The sequence below is a fragment of the Seriola aureovittata genome, chromosome 10, assembly GCF_021018895.1.
Source record: "Seriola aureovittata isolate HTS-2021-v1 ecotype China chromosome 10, ASM2101889v1, whole genome shotgun sequence".
Taxonomy (NCBI): domain Eukaryota; kingdom Metazoa; phylum Chordata; class Actinopteri; order Carangiformes; family Carangidae; genus Seriola; species Seriola aureovittata.
Window position 1 is genome coordinate 1,767,796 of NC_079373.1, and position 17,205 is coordinate 1,785,000.

The following is a 17,205-nucleotide window of genomic DNA, read 5'->3' on the forward strand; positions in this document are numbered from 1 at the left end:
ACTACCACCAAAAGTGTTCATGTATGTTTTGGCATTATGAGGCCATGTTACATATTTAAATGGAAATAAGTTTCCTTTTTCCCGTTTTGCTGAAGTGTAGGGTTTTTTGTCCCGAAGCAGCATTTACAGTACTAAATGTATATGCAACACAAATGTTACCTATTTTATATAGTAAGTAGCAAAACCCAGTAATTTCACCTATGTAAGTAAAATGAGTAACACTAAAGAAAATCAGTGCACAGATACAAAAAGGTAACAAAAGAAATATTTATTCGTTACTGCAATACAAAGTGTTCAGCTGAACTGACCGACTCTGATCCTGGTCAGGCCAGAGACCTGCTGCCATGTTCTCCCTGGCCAAGCAGCGGGGGGAAAATCGCCTGGCATGGCGGATCCATCCCTGGCATTCATCTGCATGGATGTCAGCACATGCCACCTCCATTGCCTGGAGTAGTGCCACACACTCGTGGGGTCTGCGTTCATACACTTTCCGCTGCCACGCTGAAAAGAATTCCTCTATCGGTTGTAGAAATGGGGAATATGGTGGAAGGTACAGTGCTACAAAACGTCTGTTGTTCGCGAACCAGTCGTGGACTAGAGCGGCTCAATGGAAACTTACATTATCCCAAATGACAACGTAGGTGGGCCGCTCTGGTTCCTCTTCCTGTGGGACGATGAGGATATTTTTGAGTTCGTCAAGGAATGTTAGCAAATGCAGAGTGTTGTACCAAGTTGTGCATGGTGATGTATGACCCCGCGCTGACCAGTAGCAGCACACATGGTGACATTTCCACCACACTGCCCAGGGACATTGACAACGGCACGGTTGCCAGTGATGTTCCTGGTCTTCTGCAGGTTGAATCCTGCCTCGTCCATGAAGATATATTCATAGGGAACAGCACTGGCATCAAGTTCAAGCACTCTCTGAAAAAGGGAGAATGGCCAGACAAAAGGACTACAAACAGGAACACTGAGGTACACAGTGGCATGTCTATACAGAGAACTGAGAGGATGCTGTACCCATGTGCACATATTGGTATCGTTGCTCCTTCACTTGGTCAGAGATGCGCTCAAATGGACAATAAACCTGTTTCATCTTCAGCTGGTGTTGATTCAATACAAGGTCGATTGTGGACCAGCCCGATCTGTCAAATGGTTACTTGCCTATTCTCTTCTCTAAAGGCCCGGATCACTGAGGCTACTGTGAAGCGGCTCAAGTTCGGCTATTGCAGACTTAGAGAAGTCCAACACTGACTCCGACCGGCTAAGCTGTCACTAAAACCTTTGTTTTTCAGCCTCTGAAGCAGATAGAGACAGAAATAAAAAACATTTGAGACCCTGAACCTTTGACTTTTATTGTAAATCACTGCCTTTACCCTAATGTTCATCAACAATTTGAAAAAAATCAATTAACATTAAACTAAAGTTGAACTGAAGTGGGAATGTTAACAGTTGACTTTGTTTTTCCAGCCATATCCAATTTCTACGGTGGCTCAATGATTTTTTTTTTTGTTTCTTTTCACGTTTTCTGCAGGTCAGTGGAAAGATAGTGCTCATTGTGTTTTGATTAAATCGTAGTTATTTAGAGCAGAATGGAGACATTAACTTGAAAGTAAAATATGCCATGTAATCAATTGTTAATTGCTATAAAAAAAAAACATGAATAAATTGGAAATCAGGCTTGTGTTGGACACTGGCATCAATTATTGCAAAAGTTAGAATATTAATGCTTATTTGAAGTATTCATAAGACTCACATATCACAGTAATAAATAATTGATTGATCTAATTTAAAGTTGCAATGGGTTTTTATTCAGTGATGAATATATTCTCTTTTCCAATGTTTCCTGAGGGAAAGAAAAACAGGGACACAGATGTTGAAAGATGAAGTAACTTTAATCAGTGTCAGACACAGAGCCGCCTTAAAAGTTCACCACATCTCACCTTTTTAAGAAGACAGTATATAAGATGAGAAATTATTCTAATACATAGAATTATGAATGGAGACGAGTATACAACACATTACCCAGAGAGAGAGAGAGAGAGAGAGAGAGAGAGAGAGAGAGAGAATGACACTGACATATTACTGAGTAATGTTGATTTTAACATACTGAGCTTAAATACTTTGTATGATGCAGGAGAACACTGGAAGGAAAGAAGGAAGGAGATGAGAGTGAATGAAGAGCGTGGACAAAAGAAAAAGAGGGGAGAAGAGTATAAATGTGTTCTGAGCCGACAGAGAGAAAAACACCTGTTTCCCTTCAGCCTCAGCGAAAGCTTCAGGCTGTGATCAGACAGGAAACACCGGGATCAAACTTCTCTGAGTGTGTGTGAGTCCCACTGATGTCTTCAGGAAGCTGGCCTTTACTACTGCAGCAAGGGCTGCTCAGGAGACATACATACACGTGACACGTCATGTGACTGTTTCTCATCAGGGGCTGGTTTCACAAAGACAGAATGTGACTGTGGTTTCGATATGACAAACAGTCAGACTTCAGATAGACTGAGTCTAAGTTCATCCGTTGCACAAATCAGTTTAGTTCTTGACTACCTTAAGCCAGACTGTGGTACAATGAATTCTGGGTAAATTAACTTTTCAATCTGCATCAAACTGCTCTGCTCCATTTAGTGCAACAGAAAATCTTTATGTGTGTGTGAAGAGTGAAACAATAAAAAGAAAAATCTCATTTGGAAAAAAGAAAACTCTTTCCCCTCTCATTACTCTCCTGTAATGTTTCCCTGTTTTTTTGTTGTTGGGTGCTACTGGTGAGGGCAGGTGTCACTGATTGTTACCATGGTAACATTGGTCTTAGGCCTGAGTTCGCCTCGGGGTAAGGTGTCTAATGTTTTTATCTTAAAATGAGTCAGTCTTTATTTTAGTGAAACAGTCTGACAAACATCAGACTGATCTGTGAGCAACATGAAGACTGGACCAGCACTACAGAGCAGTCTCACACCGCTTGGTGAAACCGGCCCCTGGATATCAACACAGTAGTCATCAGTTCAGTGTCCTGATAAACAGATCCTCTCCTTCATTTTTGTCCAGTTTATTTGCAGCATTTTAACCAGAGAGAATTCTCTCTGTGCCAGTAGTAGTAGGTTTTTGTATAATCATTATTTTTTGCTATTATGTCTGCACACAGCAAAGACCATGGTTATTATGGCTGAGGTTGAAATACAAGCCTTGGTTAATGCTAGTGAAATAAAATAAAACATAAAAACCTGCAGGTGATGGAACTGACGGAAAGTGCCGGTTTACTTCCCCTCCCCCGCACACTGATTTCCCACATCACCAGTGAACTGGGTTTGACTGATGTGATTGTTGTCACTGGAGTCAAACAATATGAACATACTGTATTTAGTGGAGTTTTTAGACCAAAACATCACTGTTGAGCTATTAATATGAACTTGGTTTTAAATAGGACGTTAATGACATGTCTAATATCACTGGCTATAAACTACCTGAGCAACCTGACTGACTGCTTCAGTTTGTCAGTTTAAGTTTTGCTGTTGATTGATCTCTTCCTGTCAACAGAGAAGACACTGAGCAGCTGGACCGACAGAACAGAGGAGGAGCTGATCTGACTCACGGAGGCAGACACTCTTCTGTTACAGGGCTTTTCCTGCTCAGTGCAGCTTTAATAAGAAACACTGAGAATTTCTAATGTAACCACTGTAGGATTTTCTGTTAATATGTCACTGCTATGTCGCTGCACCACGTGGTGCTGAGTTAACTCTTTGTCTTTTTTTGGTATTAACATCACAATAGGCCTAGTGATTTTTAAACTGTGGAGGTGAAAGTGGAGGTTTCAGATTTTGATAAAATCCTTCTTTCATTCATTTTGCATCTTTCCAGCAGCTGTGTGTGAACTTTAGGATGAACTGATGTTGTGATGTTTAATGTTCTAAATGAAACAAAAGAATACAGATGCTGTTTTTGTGCATTGTTGCACCTACCTGTTACAAGTCACTGAACAAAATATATAAATTCCTAGTTGAAGCAAACACTGTGGGGCTGGTTACTGTTGACTGTTGTCATACAGAAGTCTCAATTCATCGGGGCATGAGCTCATTGTTTACTGTTATAAGTCGGGCAAAATTACTGACTTTTTTTCAGCTACAAAAACTGGCTGATAAATTACTGATCACAACAACATTTAAAAGGTTGTTTTAACTTAAACGTCCATATAGTATAAAGGTCTGTGTCCATGTGTAGTTTGATTATAGATCAGGTCTAGCTTCTATATTAATACTGTGAAAGTATCAAAGCCTCAGTCCACAGAGAAATGCACACAGCCTGTATTCAGAAAACTGAGCCTTAAAACCAGCCGTCAGGACTTCTGGAACTTTGTGATGTCACAACAAAGCAGTCACCGCTTTCAGCCACAGCCCAAGCCCCGCCCACCTGGACCCACCATCCAACCTTGCAAGATTTGGTTTCTCTGAGTGTTTTCCTGAAATCTGCTTTATTTTTACTGGATCACTCAGAAAACAGTCAGCCAATCAGAAGAGAGGCTCAGAGCCTCCTCTCTTCTGATTGGCTTACATAACTGTTGTAACAACAGCTCCAGAGAGAAGCCTGAGGGAGCAGATGTAAAACTACACCGAGATGGTTTTTGGTTCTTAAAACCACAAATATATCTTATGGATCAACACTTCAAAATAAAACACAGGAGAAGAGGAAAAAAAGGAGCTTTAGAGACACTGTGGTAAATGGAAAATGTTTGGAGGGATAAGGTGTGGGCATGCAGAGTTGACTAATTCCTATAAGACAGCAGAAGCAAACCAATCAGCACACAGGGTTGTATTCCTGAAAAAAAACAATCTTTGAACCCCACAAGCTCTCTCTCACATTCAGAGAAACTGAGCCCACAGTTGTCCCAGCCTTCAGTTAACATCTGTACAGTCAGTGCTTTGTGGGGTAAATTAAAATGGACTCAAACACTCAAATACTAGTGAATAATGCAAGGCAGATTTTTGCGTCACGTTCAGTCTGAACATGTTTTAGAAAACCTTAGCTCGGTCTAACACACAGTACTGGCCTATCATAAAGCAAGGCTGTCAGGACTCTGGACCACAAACACAGTGCAGACACATTTTCTAAGCCACGATCATGGACAGAGCTACACACGGGGCCGATAATCAACATGCAGAGCGAGGTTGTAATAAAGCTGCTCCTCCCGAGCTCCCAGCAGACCACACACATATAACGCATCGCTTCCTGGAGCACGTTCAGATAAAACAAATATACAGTGCGTGTGCCACAAAGTACCGATCCACCTAGTGCGTGTTTCCTTTTTTTCTGCACAACACACATTTTCTGTCGCATGACAAGAAGCTGTGAGATGTTGCACATGAACCTGCTGCAGCTCACACCAGTGTCCTGTTCCCGCTAAAACTCTATCTTCATAAATATGCATAGTTCTGGAATATAATAATTTCATGTGGTTACAGTTCAAACAGAAAACACACACTTATAATTACAGTAGTGATTGTATCATACAGAAGACTTGGGCTTGTTGAGGCTTGTTAATGCTCTGGGTGAACTTTAACATGAGCACCTCTGACGTGACTTCATGAACATAAAGGTTAGTAGAAACCCAGGGCTGCACACAGGTGTTAACTGATTTACCTGTCCTACCTGCCCAGCTGTTTGCATCTGTTGAATCTTCATACATTTTGTATCCACTACAACTTTTAATTCAAGGTATTAATTTCTGGAGTAAATTTTTTTTTTAGCACTAAGAAACTAGTTGTTCCAGATTCAGATACATGACAAACATCAGTGCAGTGAACAGTGACAGTGGCTCAGACCAAGCTAACCCCCCCCTCAGTGTTTTCACACACTCATGGCTGTCACTGAGAACACAAGCTGATGGACAGGGGGAAGTCTTTAGACTGGTTTCTGTTACTGAAGAAAATAAGACAAAGCTTACTGATTGTTTGTAATTATGGGCTCAGTGAGCCATTATGGACCCCGCTGTTCATATATGTATTTACAGTGGGGTCCACACATGTGTTAGCTGTGTTACTATGAGGCCTCCCAAGTGCTTTTCTAATCGTGATGACATTGTAAACCAGAGCTGTGTTAACATGAACAATGTGCAGTGTTATGAAATGAACAGAAAATGAAACAGAAAATAAAAGATGCACGCTCAGTTGAGAAGGTGAAGGTGTAAGCCAAGCTAACAGTTTAGCCCTGCTTCCACTCTGTATGCTAAACTTAGGTAAATGCAACATAAGTGGACACACACACACACACACACACACACACACACACACAGAGATGACCTGACTCTGTGTCTTATGGCAACAAAAGTAAAATAACCAAATGTTGAACTGTTCCTTTAAGAGTGAGGCTTGTTTCTGATCCTGGATCAGTATCTTCCCTTTAACTTTAGCTCTTCCCTCCACCGTCCTGACATCACCCTCGGATGATTAACTCAAATTACGACAAACTGATTTAAATGTAGATTATTACATTCTATGACTAAATAATAACAGTATATTACAATGAAAAGAAAGATAGATAGATCATAATGATCTATTGGCTTTCACTGAACTGTATAACAACACGTCAAGAAGCTAAAAATAATCAAACTCAATTAAAGTAAATAAGTTAAGATATCTCAGGATGTAGATTTACAGTATTTACATTCTTTAACTAACACGATGTTTGTGACAGTGACTGGTGGCTCCATCGCTGTCCTCTCAGCTCAGACTTCCTGTTGCCATGAAGCTGTAGCTCAGTCGTCAGAGTGAAAGCATGTGAAGCTCACAACACAAGAACACGTCTTGAACTAGGCTCCTCATGACCAGCTGTATGTCATCAGTTTATTTTCTACCCAGTGGCAAAATATTCCAATGGCTTTGGGGCACGGCAGGGGTCCACTCTGTGATTCAAAGTAAAAATAAATTAAAAATATATAGAATATGTAATTAAAAAAAACAAACTAAGATGTAACTTCACCTTGGATAAGTTCTACGTTCTCGTCGAGCTGCAAAGAGTACAAAAAGATTTTTTTTTCTGTTCATTTTTACTCTTTCCTACAGAAATAGAGTAAAAATGTCTTTTTAATAATTTTACTTGTGTTTTTGAGTTTTTGGGTTTTTTTTGCAGTATATGTAGTGTGTGCTGCACGTAGGTTTGTTTGTCATTAAAATGATGAAAAATGAGAGTTTACAGCTAGTGTACATTTTTAAGCAGGTAAACAAAATGTAAAAGTGCTCTTATTTTGAAAGACTACTGTTTTTTTGTGTAAAGTTCCCAGTGTTTAGAAAGAAGTAGGAGGCACTTGGGTCCATCTCTGTGGCGACACACAGTCACTCATGCTTCCAGGCTCAGGGTTGGAAGATCTGGTCAGGTTCTTTAGGAAGTGAACAACTAAGCGGGTTGACATGACACCGGGACTGGAAGGTGGATCCATGAGGCTCCGCAGATGAAAACAGTGAAGCGTGTTGACGTTGGACAAGCTGCTGCTGCACATGACGTGTTCGATTCATCCTCAGTGTCCTTTCCAACAAACAAAGGTTCAACGGATGATCACGTGACCAGTCCCTTTACATTAACCCAGAACCACCTGGTCGTTTCCTTGACGATTGTGGTGACTGTTGCTAGATTCTGGAGTCGTCATGGGCAACAAAGGTCCTAAAGTTAGATGATCCAACAGTTCAGTTCCTCTTGTCTTAGTTTTACTAAGAACCAATCATGACAGATTATGATTCATCAGTCACAGGTAACTATGTCACAACTCAAATGAATAGATTTAATTAACAGACATGTTTCCTTCTTCAAAGATGAAACTCATCGTCATCATTTCATGAGGATGTTCTTCTTCGTCTGTTATAATACATGACGGTTCAATCTGGACATTGACATTAACAGTGACCAGGTAAACAGATCAGCCTGGGTAAGAGAACGTGGAATAAACAAACATCCATTTAAAATGCACACAGATTTCTGGAGACCTCAGAAGTCCAGGATGGTTCACTGTGTGACTGTCATGTGCTTCCAGGAAAAAATACAACCCATGTAAGGCCGAGAAAGTGAGATGGCTCTTATATTAGATTTATGAAACCTGACTTACTGAGGGACACAGATGAAAACAAGTTCAGGGTGAGATACTGTAGATATAATCTAGGACAATCTGAGCCAAACTCCAGACCTGGTCAGACTTCGTCTAAACCAGAACAGAACCAAAGCTGGACTGATCAACGGGTGAAATGAGGATGCAGGTTAGAAAGTGACGGTACCTAAACCAAACCATACCAGTACAACCAATAAATCCAGGTCAATCTAGTCTGATGCTTTCCATACTTCATAGTCACATCTTTATAGTCATGTCTAGTTCATTCGAAAAGGAGCAGGACTTGACCACACAAACCAAGACCCAGACTTGTAGGTGAGGTCCAATCCATGTACTTGATTATACTCTAATGTAATGCAATATAACTCCAGCCAGCTAAACATCATTCCAATCCTCAAATGTCAGGCAGTTGGATGCAAGGAAGAGTTCAGTCCGAATACTGATTCACATCACAGGCTATGATGTGGTTCCAGGCCAGACTTTGGCTCCAAAGCTCTATTCCCTCTGATCTAGTGAACTCGTTTCTACTGCAGTCATGATCCAGTCCTAAACTACATCCTCGTTCCTTCCAAGTCTATCCCAGTATGTCCAGGTAGACTGGTGTGGCTTTCATCAGGGTGAACAGCATCTTCTGAATGTCCTTAATGTTGAGGCGCTGCTGTGGTTCTCTCTGCCAGCAGCCCAGCATAAGGTCGTAGACCTCCTTGGGACAGAGCCTGGGGCGCTCCAGTACCCTGCCCTGAGTAATGCACTCTATCACCTGGGAAGACAGAGGGACACACAGTTAACAAGATGTAGCTTATTGTCTTGTTCAGGAAAAGTTTATGCAAGTGAGCGTCACATTAAAGTGCAGCACAGGCAGAAGAAGAGATCACTGCTCGTTTGCTTCATGAGCCAAACCTAATCAGAGACAGGGGAAATGAGGTGACCCAGTATGTCACAAAGTTAAACCCCACATTTGTCCTTCATTTGATAACAAATCAACACCAATGTGAAAGTTTGAAACCATTCCTCTAGTTCAATGATCTGAAGGTCATCATATAAACGCCTTAAATTCCTCCGGGCAGGATTGCTGCAATGCCCTCTATTCTACCGAATCCACCTTGTCCTGACTACAGCCGGTGCAGAACTCTGCAGCCAGACTGCTGACTGGTACCGGGAAGAGACACAGCATCTCACCTATACTTTACATCTCTGCATTAGCTACAAGTCAAATACTGCATCGAGTTCAAGGTTATTTATTTATTTTTAAGGCTTTAGACGGTCCAGAGTACATCTCTGAACTCTTCTGCCCCCTCTCCATCCCTAGATCCCTCAGAACTTCAGACCAGCTGCTCCTGGCTGTCCCCGAGGGCAAGGCTAAGAGGAATGGGTGATCAGGCTTTTCTGGTAGCTGCCGCAAAGGTTTACTTATTTTTATTAAGTGTTCCCCCTCTGTGGATATTTTTAAGACTAATCTTAAAACCTACTTGTTTCCTTTGGCTTTTGAGTGTCCCTAAGGTTTTATCTTTCACTTTTATCCCTGGTGTTTTTATTTCAAACTGTTCCCTGTCTGTCTTAGAGTTATTATGCTGTGTGTTTTTGTTGTGTATATTATTGTACAGCACTTTGGTCAACCCTGGTCATTTTAAATATGCTTTATAGATTAACTTGATTTGATTTGATTTGATACAAATGACCAATGGTTGTAATCTATCAATGCCAAATAGTATCATTGGATTACTCAGTTAATAGAGATCAAGTCAAGTCTCATCACAAGTGAATAAAAATCCTCCCAATCTTCCTCTGATTAAAGAATATCACTGAAACAGCCTCAACTGTCCCCCACTCTGCATCAATTAGACCGTTTAGCCATGTCACAACTGGCCAAAAGGTCAAAAGATGGTCCTCAACACCTCAGCCAGTTCATTCACCTCTGGTCAAATCCTGATTTTATAACTGACGTCACAAAGCACCAAACACATAAATGAAAGACGAAGACTGAGCTGTGATTTCAGCTGGATTTACTGAAGAGAATGACATGCAGCAAAGGGCCACAGGCCACACTCCAACCCGGGCCGCTGTAAGACTGCAGCAAAGACTAAGCCCAAATGTCATGCGCTCCAACGGGTGAACCGCTGGGACTCGAGACAGACTATAATTCTTATTTAGTCTCTGACACAGAGCACAGCCTCCATCTGGATCCACAATAGTTTAGTTTTTATTTACTTCAACTCCAGAATGTAACAGACTTTTATTAGAGGCAGGTCTTTATGTCCAACTCCCTCTGTTTGATATGTAGAACTGATCATAGTCGTTAGTACGAAGCCTCGTTACTGATGACTTCTCTCTCTCCTGCTCCCTCTGCTCAGTGTGTCTTGTGTTATAGTGTTAAGTTATTCCTCTGCCTCTTTTAGTAATAATGATACATGGAATAAAAGTAATGTATTTGCTGTAATGGAGGTGAGCCTCAGTGTATTGGAAGTGCTCCTCCTCTTTCCTGCAGTTCCCAAGCAGTCAGGAACCCAGAGCAGCTCGATAGACTGCCTGTGTCAAGTGTCAGGTGTAGCCCTAAGCCCCCGGTCGTCATCCATACACAGTCCAGACCTGAACCAGGTTTATACCCAGTCTGTTTGACAACGAGTCTCTAAATCTAGAGACATTGAACGGATTCAGCAACACATGCAGCTGTAAATACAACAGCTTTAACTCCTTTTCTCTTTCTTTCTCTCTTCTATCTCACTTTCTCCACTTATGTGTCTCACCATGTCCATACGGCTCACTCACTGACTTGAGTCACAGTGATTGCTGAGCAGCATCATCTGACCAGTGCCATAAAGGCTAGAAAAGCTGCGCCGATTAAAATAGAAATGCTCCATCAAAATGGAGTAATTCTCAGTGATTTATAGATTATATGTTCTGGTCTGGAAAGGACAGCGTCTGGGTCTGGATCTGGATGTGGACCACAGTCCACCTGCTAGTGACCTCTGCTTTATTAGAATCTATCTGTATTCTGTATTTTTCCTCTGGGAACAATAAAGTTGAAGTTTAGGAACTATAACGACAAAATAAATAGTTACAAAACTCTATAAAATTAAAACAAAATGTTTTTTCAAAGGTTTGTTTTTAATTTAATTACAGAATCTAATTTGTGGAGTATGAATGGAAACTCTTCTTCATGTCAATAATTGAAGTGGTGACATACCTCATTGTTGGCGAGCTGGAACCAGGGCTGTTTGCCGTAGGTGAAGATCTCCCACAGAATGACCCCGAAGCTCCACACGTCACTCTCTGTGGTGAACTTCCTGTACATGATGCTCTCTGGAGGCATCCAGCGGATAGGCAGCATGGTGTGACCTCCCACCTGAACACACACACACACACACACACACACAAAGACACACACACACACACACACACACACACACACACACAGACACACACAGACACACACAAACACACACGCACACACACACACACACACACACACACACACACACACACACACACACACACACACACATACACACACACACACACACACACACACACACGACGATCCCAGATTTATGATTCAGGATTCAGAATGTAAACTCATCTTTCAAACTAACCTCCATGAGGTTTAAAGAAAGCAGTGACTTGGTGTCATGAGTGCACAGGAACAACTGTGATCTCCGGTCTTCTTCCTCTGACAGACATGAGATATATTGTCGATCATCTGCTGCTCCTGATTATAGCTTATGATGTATGGCTACCACAGTGTTCATCACATCTGCTCTGACTCATTCAGGCCACGTACGGAGTCAGATCAGGGCACTGGCTGCTGTGGTTAACACCGGCAGTGAGTACACAGAGGGACAGTGGACCTCATGTGGACAAGATGTGGTTTAAAATACATGAAGTGTGATGATGATGACTGAGATATATGTCTACAGGTGTCATCACTACATGTGATGAATTAATAGTGACTATAAAAAGATGGCTACTGTCGCCTCGAGACAATTCTTCTGTTCACTATCAGCTCCAGGTTGTGGGTCTAATTTTCAGAAGTGGGGGAAGACACCTGATGTCAGGGGTGAAATGTTTTTTTTTTCCCAGGTGAGTTATATACACAGTTTAGCAAATTAGCTCAAGAGACCCTGTTTTTGTACCAGGCCATAAACATCTCTATTTCTGCTGTTAAGTTGGACATTTTAACATGGGAGTCTATGGGGATTGAGTCAACGTTGGAGTCAGACTAGTGGTCATTAGAGGAACTGCAGGTTGTGGTTCTTTATTTTTCAGCCTCAGAGGTTGATGCTTGGTTGAAACCAATGACAGCAGCTCTGACACCTATTGACCTTCTACAGGATGATGTATTGTAGACAAACCCTGATGTTAGCATCACCCTGGTTCTCTCCACTAAAAGCCAATGGGGGTTTTTCCTTCTTTTGGAATATTAGGGAAATAAACAACAGTTTATGATCCTGACAGGTTTTGTCCAGCAGGATCAGCTTCACTAATAAACACCACTTTATGATGTTTGAAGCCTAAATACAATCAGCAGATGTAAGTTACAAAGTTAGTGACAGTTTGTATAAACACAACGATCTTTTAAAGGTGGACTGGTGAGTAGATTGGTTTTCATGTTCAACATTACAACATTACATTCACCTCTGTAGTCTCATTTAGACACTTGTTAAAGACTTAAAAGCTTCAAGAAATCAGGACTGGAGGAGCTAACTAATGTCCAGGTTTTAGGACTCATTCCTGCAGAACTCTATTATTACTATATTATAACATAATGTATGTACTCACAACTATCTTCAAATTCAAAGTAGGTGTCTCCAGCATCACATTTAGCCATGATGACAAACACATACACACACACACACACACACACACACACACACACACACACACACACACATATACACACACACACACACACACACACATACACATACACACAAACACACACACACACACACACACACACACACACACACCACACACACACACACACACACACACACACACACACACACATACACATACACACAAACACACACACACACACACACACACACACACACACACATACACATACACACAAACACACACACACACACACACACACACACACACACACAATGAATTTTGGGGATTTTTTCCTTAAAAATGTAAAATGATTAAATGATTAATCAATTATCAAACTTGTTTCCAATTCAATTTCTGTCAGTCAACTAATTGATTAATGAACAAATTAACGAACTAATGAAATAATGAATAAAGCCAATAGAGGCCCAAGAACAAATCTTTGTTGCCACTGAACATCAACTTTTTAAGAATCGTATTCATGGTGGTTTTATATGGTTAAGACAGACAGACAAAGCATAGTTAAATAATATAGACAGATCCTGGACTTACAGAAAGGACAATAAGCAAGTAAATAAATAAATCTCTGACATGATAATAACGATGTGCTGAAGCACCATATGCTAAGGAACTTCTGCGGTCTGCCAGGCAGTTCATACCTCAGTCTTTCTGTATGTAGGATCAGTCCTATCAGTTCTCTCAAACAAATCTCAAGGTAAGTCAGATTTCCACAACTCCAAAATGCATCTCTTGGCATTTACCATGCCATAAACTTGGACTGCTATTGTGGAAACAACGCTGTTTCAGGGTCAGGAGTCAAAGTAACCTCAAAGACTTTACCACTGGAACAGAAGATACCAAAAATTATGTAGTTTTGGACAAGTCTAGAAATGGTGAGCTTGCATGCACGCTATAGTCTTACACCTACTACATGAAGGTGAGAAATCAGGAAAGATCTTGTGCAGTTTGGCCTTGGAGTAGTAGTGTCCGTGAATAACTTTGAATTGGAGTCATTGGAGTCTAGAATTAACAGCAGGATTTTATTCTTTTTAGTGCTTCTTTCCAAACATCACGGTCGATTACAATGTTCAGATCCTCTGCCCAGACCTGTTTTATTTTACAATTGGACCCATCAGATTTATTTGATATAGAAAAAAATAAAATAGAATACACAGAGCATCAACTCTTTATAAATTTAAGCAACAGCATGATCTATACCAAGAGCTTTATTGTAGCTGCCTGACCTACCTTAAACCATACTGTACTGACTGTGACCACAGTCTGGTCTTAATATTAACCAAGTGTTCTTAACATAACAATAAAATCCTTAGTCATGTTTGAGGAACAAAGGTATTACAGGTGAAATCAAAAATGTCTCACACACGTTCAGGCAGTGAATCATTATTCCTCTGCTCTCTGACGGCTGTGAAATCAGAAGGCAGCTTGACTAATTCAGTCAAATATGTGGCTCCTAATCAAGACTCACATGATGAATGACCTCCAGTGTGTCAGTGACAAATTGTCCTTCCAGCCTCTTCCTCTGCCATCATTACTCTACCTCTGCTGTTTGAACCCATTCTTCCTCCTGTCCTACTTTCTCTCTGCAGTGTCTCCACCATGAAATAGTCATTTATTCAATAAGCACTAATAACTTTAATTTAACTGCCTTTGAGAAATCATTGCTGTTGGTGACCTGTCCTAGTCTTTTGTCTCTCTAACATAAACTAAAGCAGTTAGAAAGATGAAGGTAAAGGCCTAAGTGTCAGAAACTACAGTTCCTCTAATGGCCACTAGAGTCTGGCTCCAAAAGTGAGTCAATCCCCATAGACTCCCATGTTAAAATGTCCCACTTTACAGCAGAAAGTCATCATGTTTTACAACCTTACATTTGAACTATAATATATCTAAATATATTGTTTCCCTCTCAGGTCTCTCTCACACACATTTTTCATAGCACATTCTCAGCTCATTAAAGACAGCTGAAGTTCATTGAGCTGAGTCAGTTCCAGGGTCGTGTGTGTGTGCTGGCTGACTGTCATCCAGGGGTGGACAGTAACAAAGTACTTTTACTTAAGTACTTACTTAAGTATACTTTCCAGTATCTGTTCTTGACTTGAATATGATTCTTTTAGAAACCTCAGACTTCTACACTTATATATTGTACTTCTGACTCCACTACATTTCTATGAAGTACTCTTATTAGTCAGTGAATCTTTTTTTATTTTGAAAATGTGATAGACCACACACTGTGTTCAGCACAGGAGAAAAAAACAATCACAGTCAACTCCTCCACTGTCAGTCACGTTTGAACCTGTCAGTGTCCTAATGATGGCGAGGTTATATGAAGGTGAGGCAGAAGATTCTTCACAGAGACCATGGTCTTGTTGATTCAATTGTGTTTCCTGGACATTTCTATCTATCTAATGTATCATATTCTACAGGTTTTTATTCTACAGGTTCAGTCAGTCAGTCAGTCAGTCAGTCAGTCAGTCAGTAGGTTGTTTCAGGGTCATTAGGTTCTGTAAATTTGGAAAAAATATGAGTTCACATAAAAAAATGTACTTTTGAATATTTCAGTGTTTTTAAAATCAAGTTCTCTAGTACTCACTAACTCCAGTAAACATCTGACTGAACAACTTTCACTTGTATTGGAGTCATATTTGACCAGGAGGATCTGTACTGTGACTCCAGTAATGGAGCTGTGTCCACCTCTGCTGTCATGGCTGGTTCTCAGTTTTTTCTGTGCACCCCTTAAACGTACAATACTCGTTTTCCCACACCGTCTTCAAACAAATGTCTTCATCATTTTCACCAGATACGTCCCTACAGCTTCTACCAGCACTGGCCCAAGAGGTTCAGCGTACATCTGTAGAGTTTACAAAGTGTTCCATTGTGCAGATCTTTGAAAACATCACCTCCCCGATACTTCCATTGAGGGATTGAGACAGGTTTAGTTCCAGTAAGGAGAAATTAATGAATGCTTTGGTCATTTCTGTTGTTCAACACAGGTTGTTGTGTGACATTAGCCAAATGAGTTTTTAAGTTTATTGTCTTATCATTTATGTAGAGCACATCAGACTGTGTGTGTCTGCTATCTGTACTTTTTGTATGTTCTGTCTCTCAGACTATGACCAAATAAATATAGAGCAGATCTAATCAGAACAACGACATGATGCTGCATTATGGTGGTGGGAAAATAAACGAGGGATAAATAAAAACTGTGTGAAACTGACCCAGTGAACAGGTCAGTGCTAAGTAAGTGTTAGAATTAAAGAGAATCAGTGAGGCCTCTGTGCTGCCCCGCTGAGATGCCGGGGCAGCCATTAAAAAGAAAACAGTCCACAGAAGCTGCTTAGGACTATGGGACTCAGTGGAGTCACTGACATTTACTGCCAAACACAAATTATTTCCCACCATGCCAATTACAGTGCTGAGAGAGTCTCCTGAAAACCATCAGCTATGAAGACAAACCTTTTCTACAAACAGCAGGATGTCTTCAACTACTCCATGTGAGACCATCGTGAGAAGTTTGGGCTCCTGGACTCATTAAAACATTAAGTCCTTAAAAAACAGCTGCAGGCTCAATCATTTAGAGAAGCTACGTACTGAATGTGACCGTCAGTTAAGGCAGCACACCCCTGTCCTGCCGCTACCAATGAAAGTTAATCAAAGATTAAGATGAATCATTACAAGCAGCGCCAATGGTAAGAAATGGTAAACACTTCCTGTCTCCTAGGTGGGCGTGGACATGATTACTTGTTCATTTAAATAATATCACATGAGAGGGAATGATGTTGTATTGAATATGAGCGCGGCTGTGATTCGGTCATGAGTACGAGGCCGCAGGCTGAGTACAGAAGACAATCAGAGCCATGCTGATATTTAATACAGCTATCAGTCTATCAGTGTATAACTGTGCATATGAGTGTGATGTATGAATGTGAGTGAATGGGTGAATGTAGAAAGTATTGTAAAGCATTTTGAGCGGTCAGTAAGACTAGAAAAACTCAATATCAATGCAGCACTCTGGAATGACTCTCGTCCAATCAAATTACTTGGTTGGAACTAAATGTTGTATAGTAATGTTTTGTAAGTCAAAACATAATACAACACTAGATACAGTTTGAATTTACACCTGATGTTTTTATCTGCCAGGTAACCCAGGAGAGAGCAGGTAGGAGCAGAGGCGGATTGTGACACAACTTGTAATTGTGATAAATGGTGAATGAGCTCATATAGAGCTTTTGTAGTCACATTGACCACTCAAAGCGCTGCACACTCAC

General features: G+C 40.8%; 1 protein-coding gene across 2 annotated transcripts in view; it reads right to left on the reverse strand.

Moving 5' to 3' along the window:
- Positions 1-1,876: 1,876 nt before the first annotated feature.
- The window catches only part of LOC130176465 (NT-3 growth factor receptor-like), a 179,900-nt gene continuing 164,571 nt past the window's right edge, over positions 1,877-17,205 (reverse strand). For both annotated transcript variants that reach the window (XM_056387579.1, XM_056387580.1), the window contains 2 exons: positions 11,271-11,429; positions 1,877-8,846 (listed from right to left, as the gene is read on the reverse strand). In XM_056387579.1, the coding sequence (XP_056243554.1) occupies positions 8,661-8,846; positions 11,271-11,429 (345 nt within the window). In that variant the 3' untranslated portion in view covers positions 1,877-8,660. The remainder of the gene's footprint in view (positions 8,847-11,270; positions 11,430-17,205) is intronic.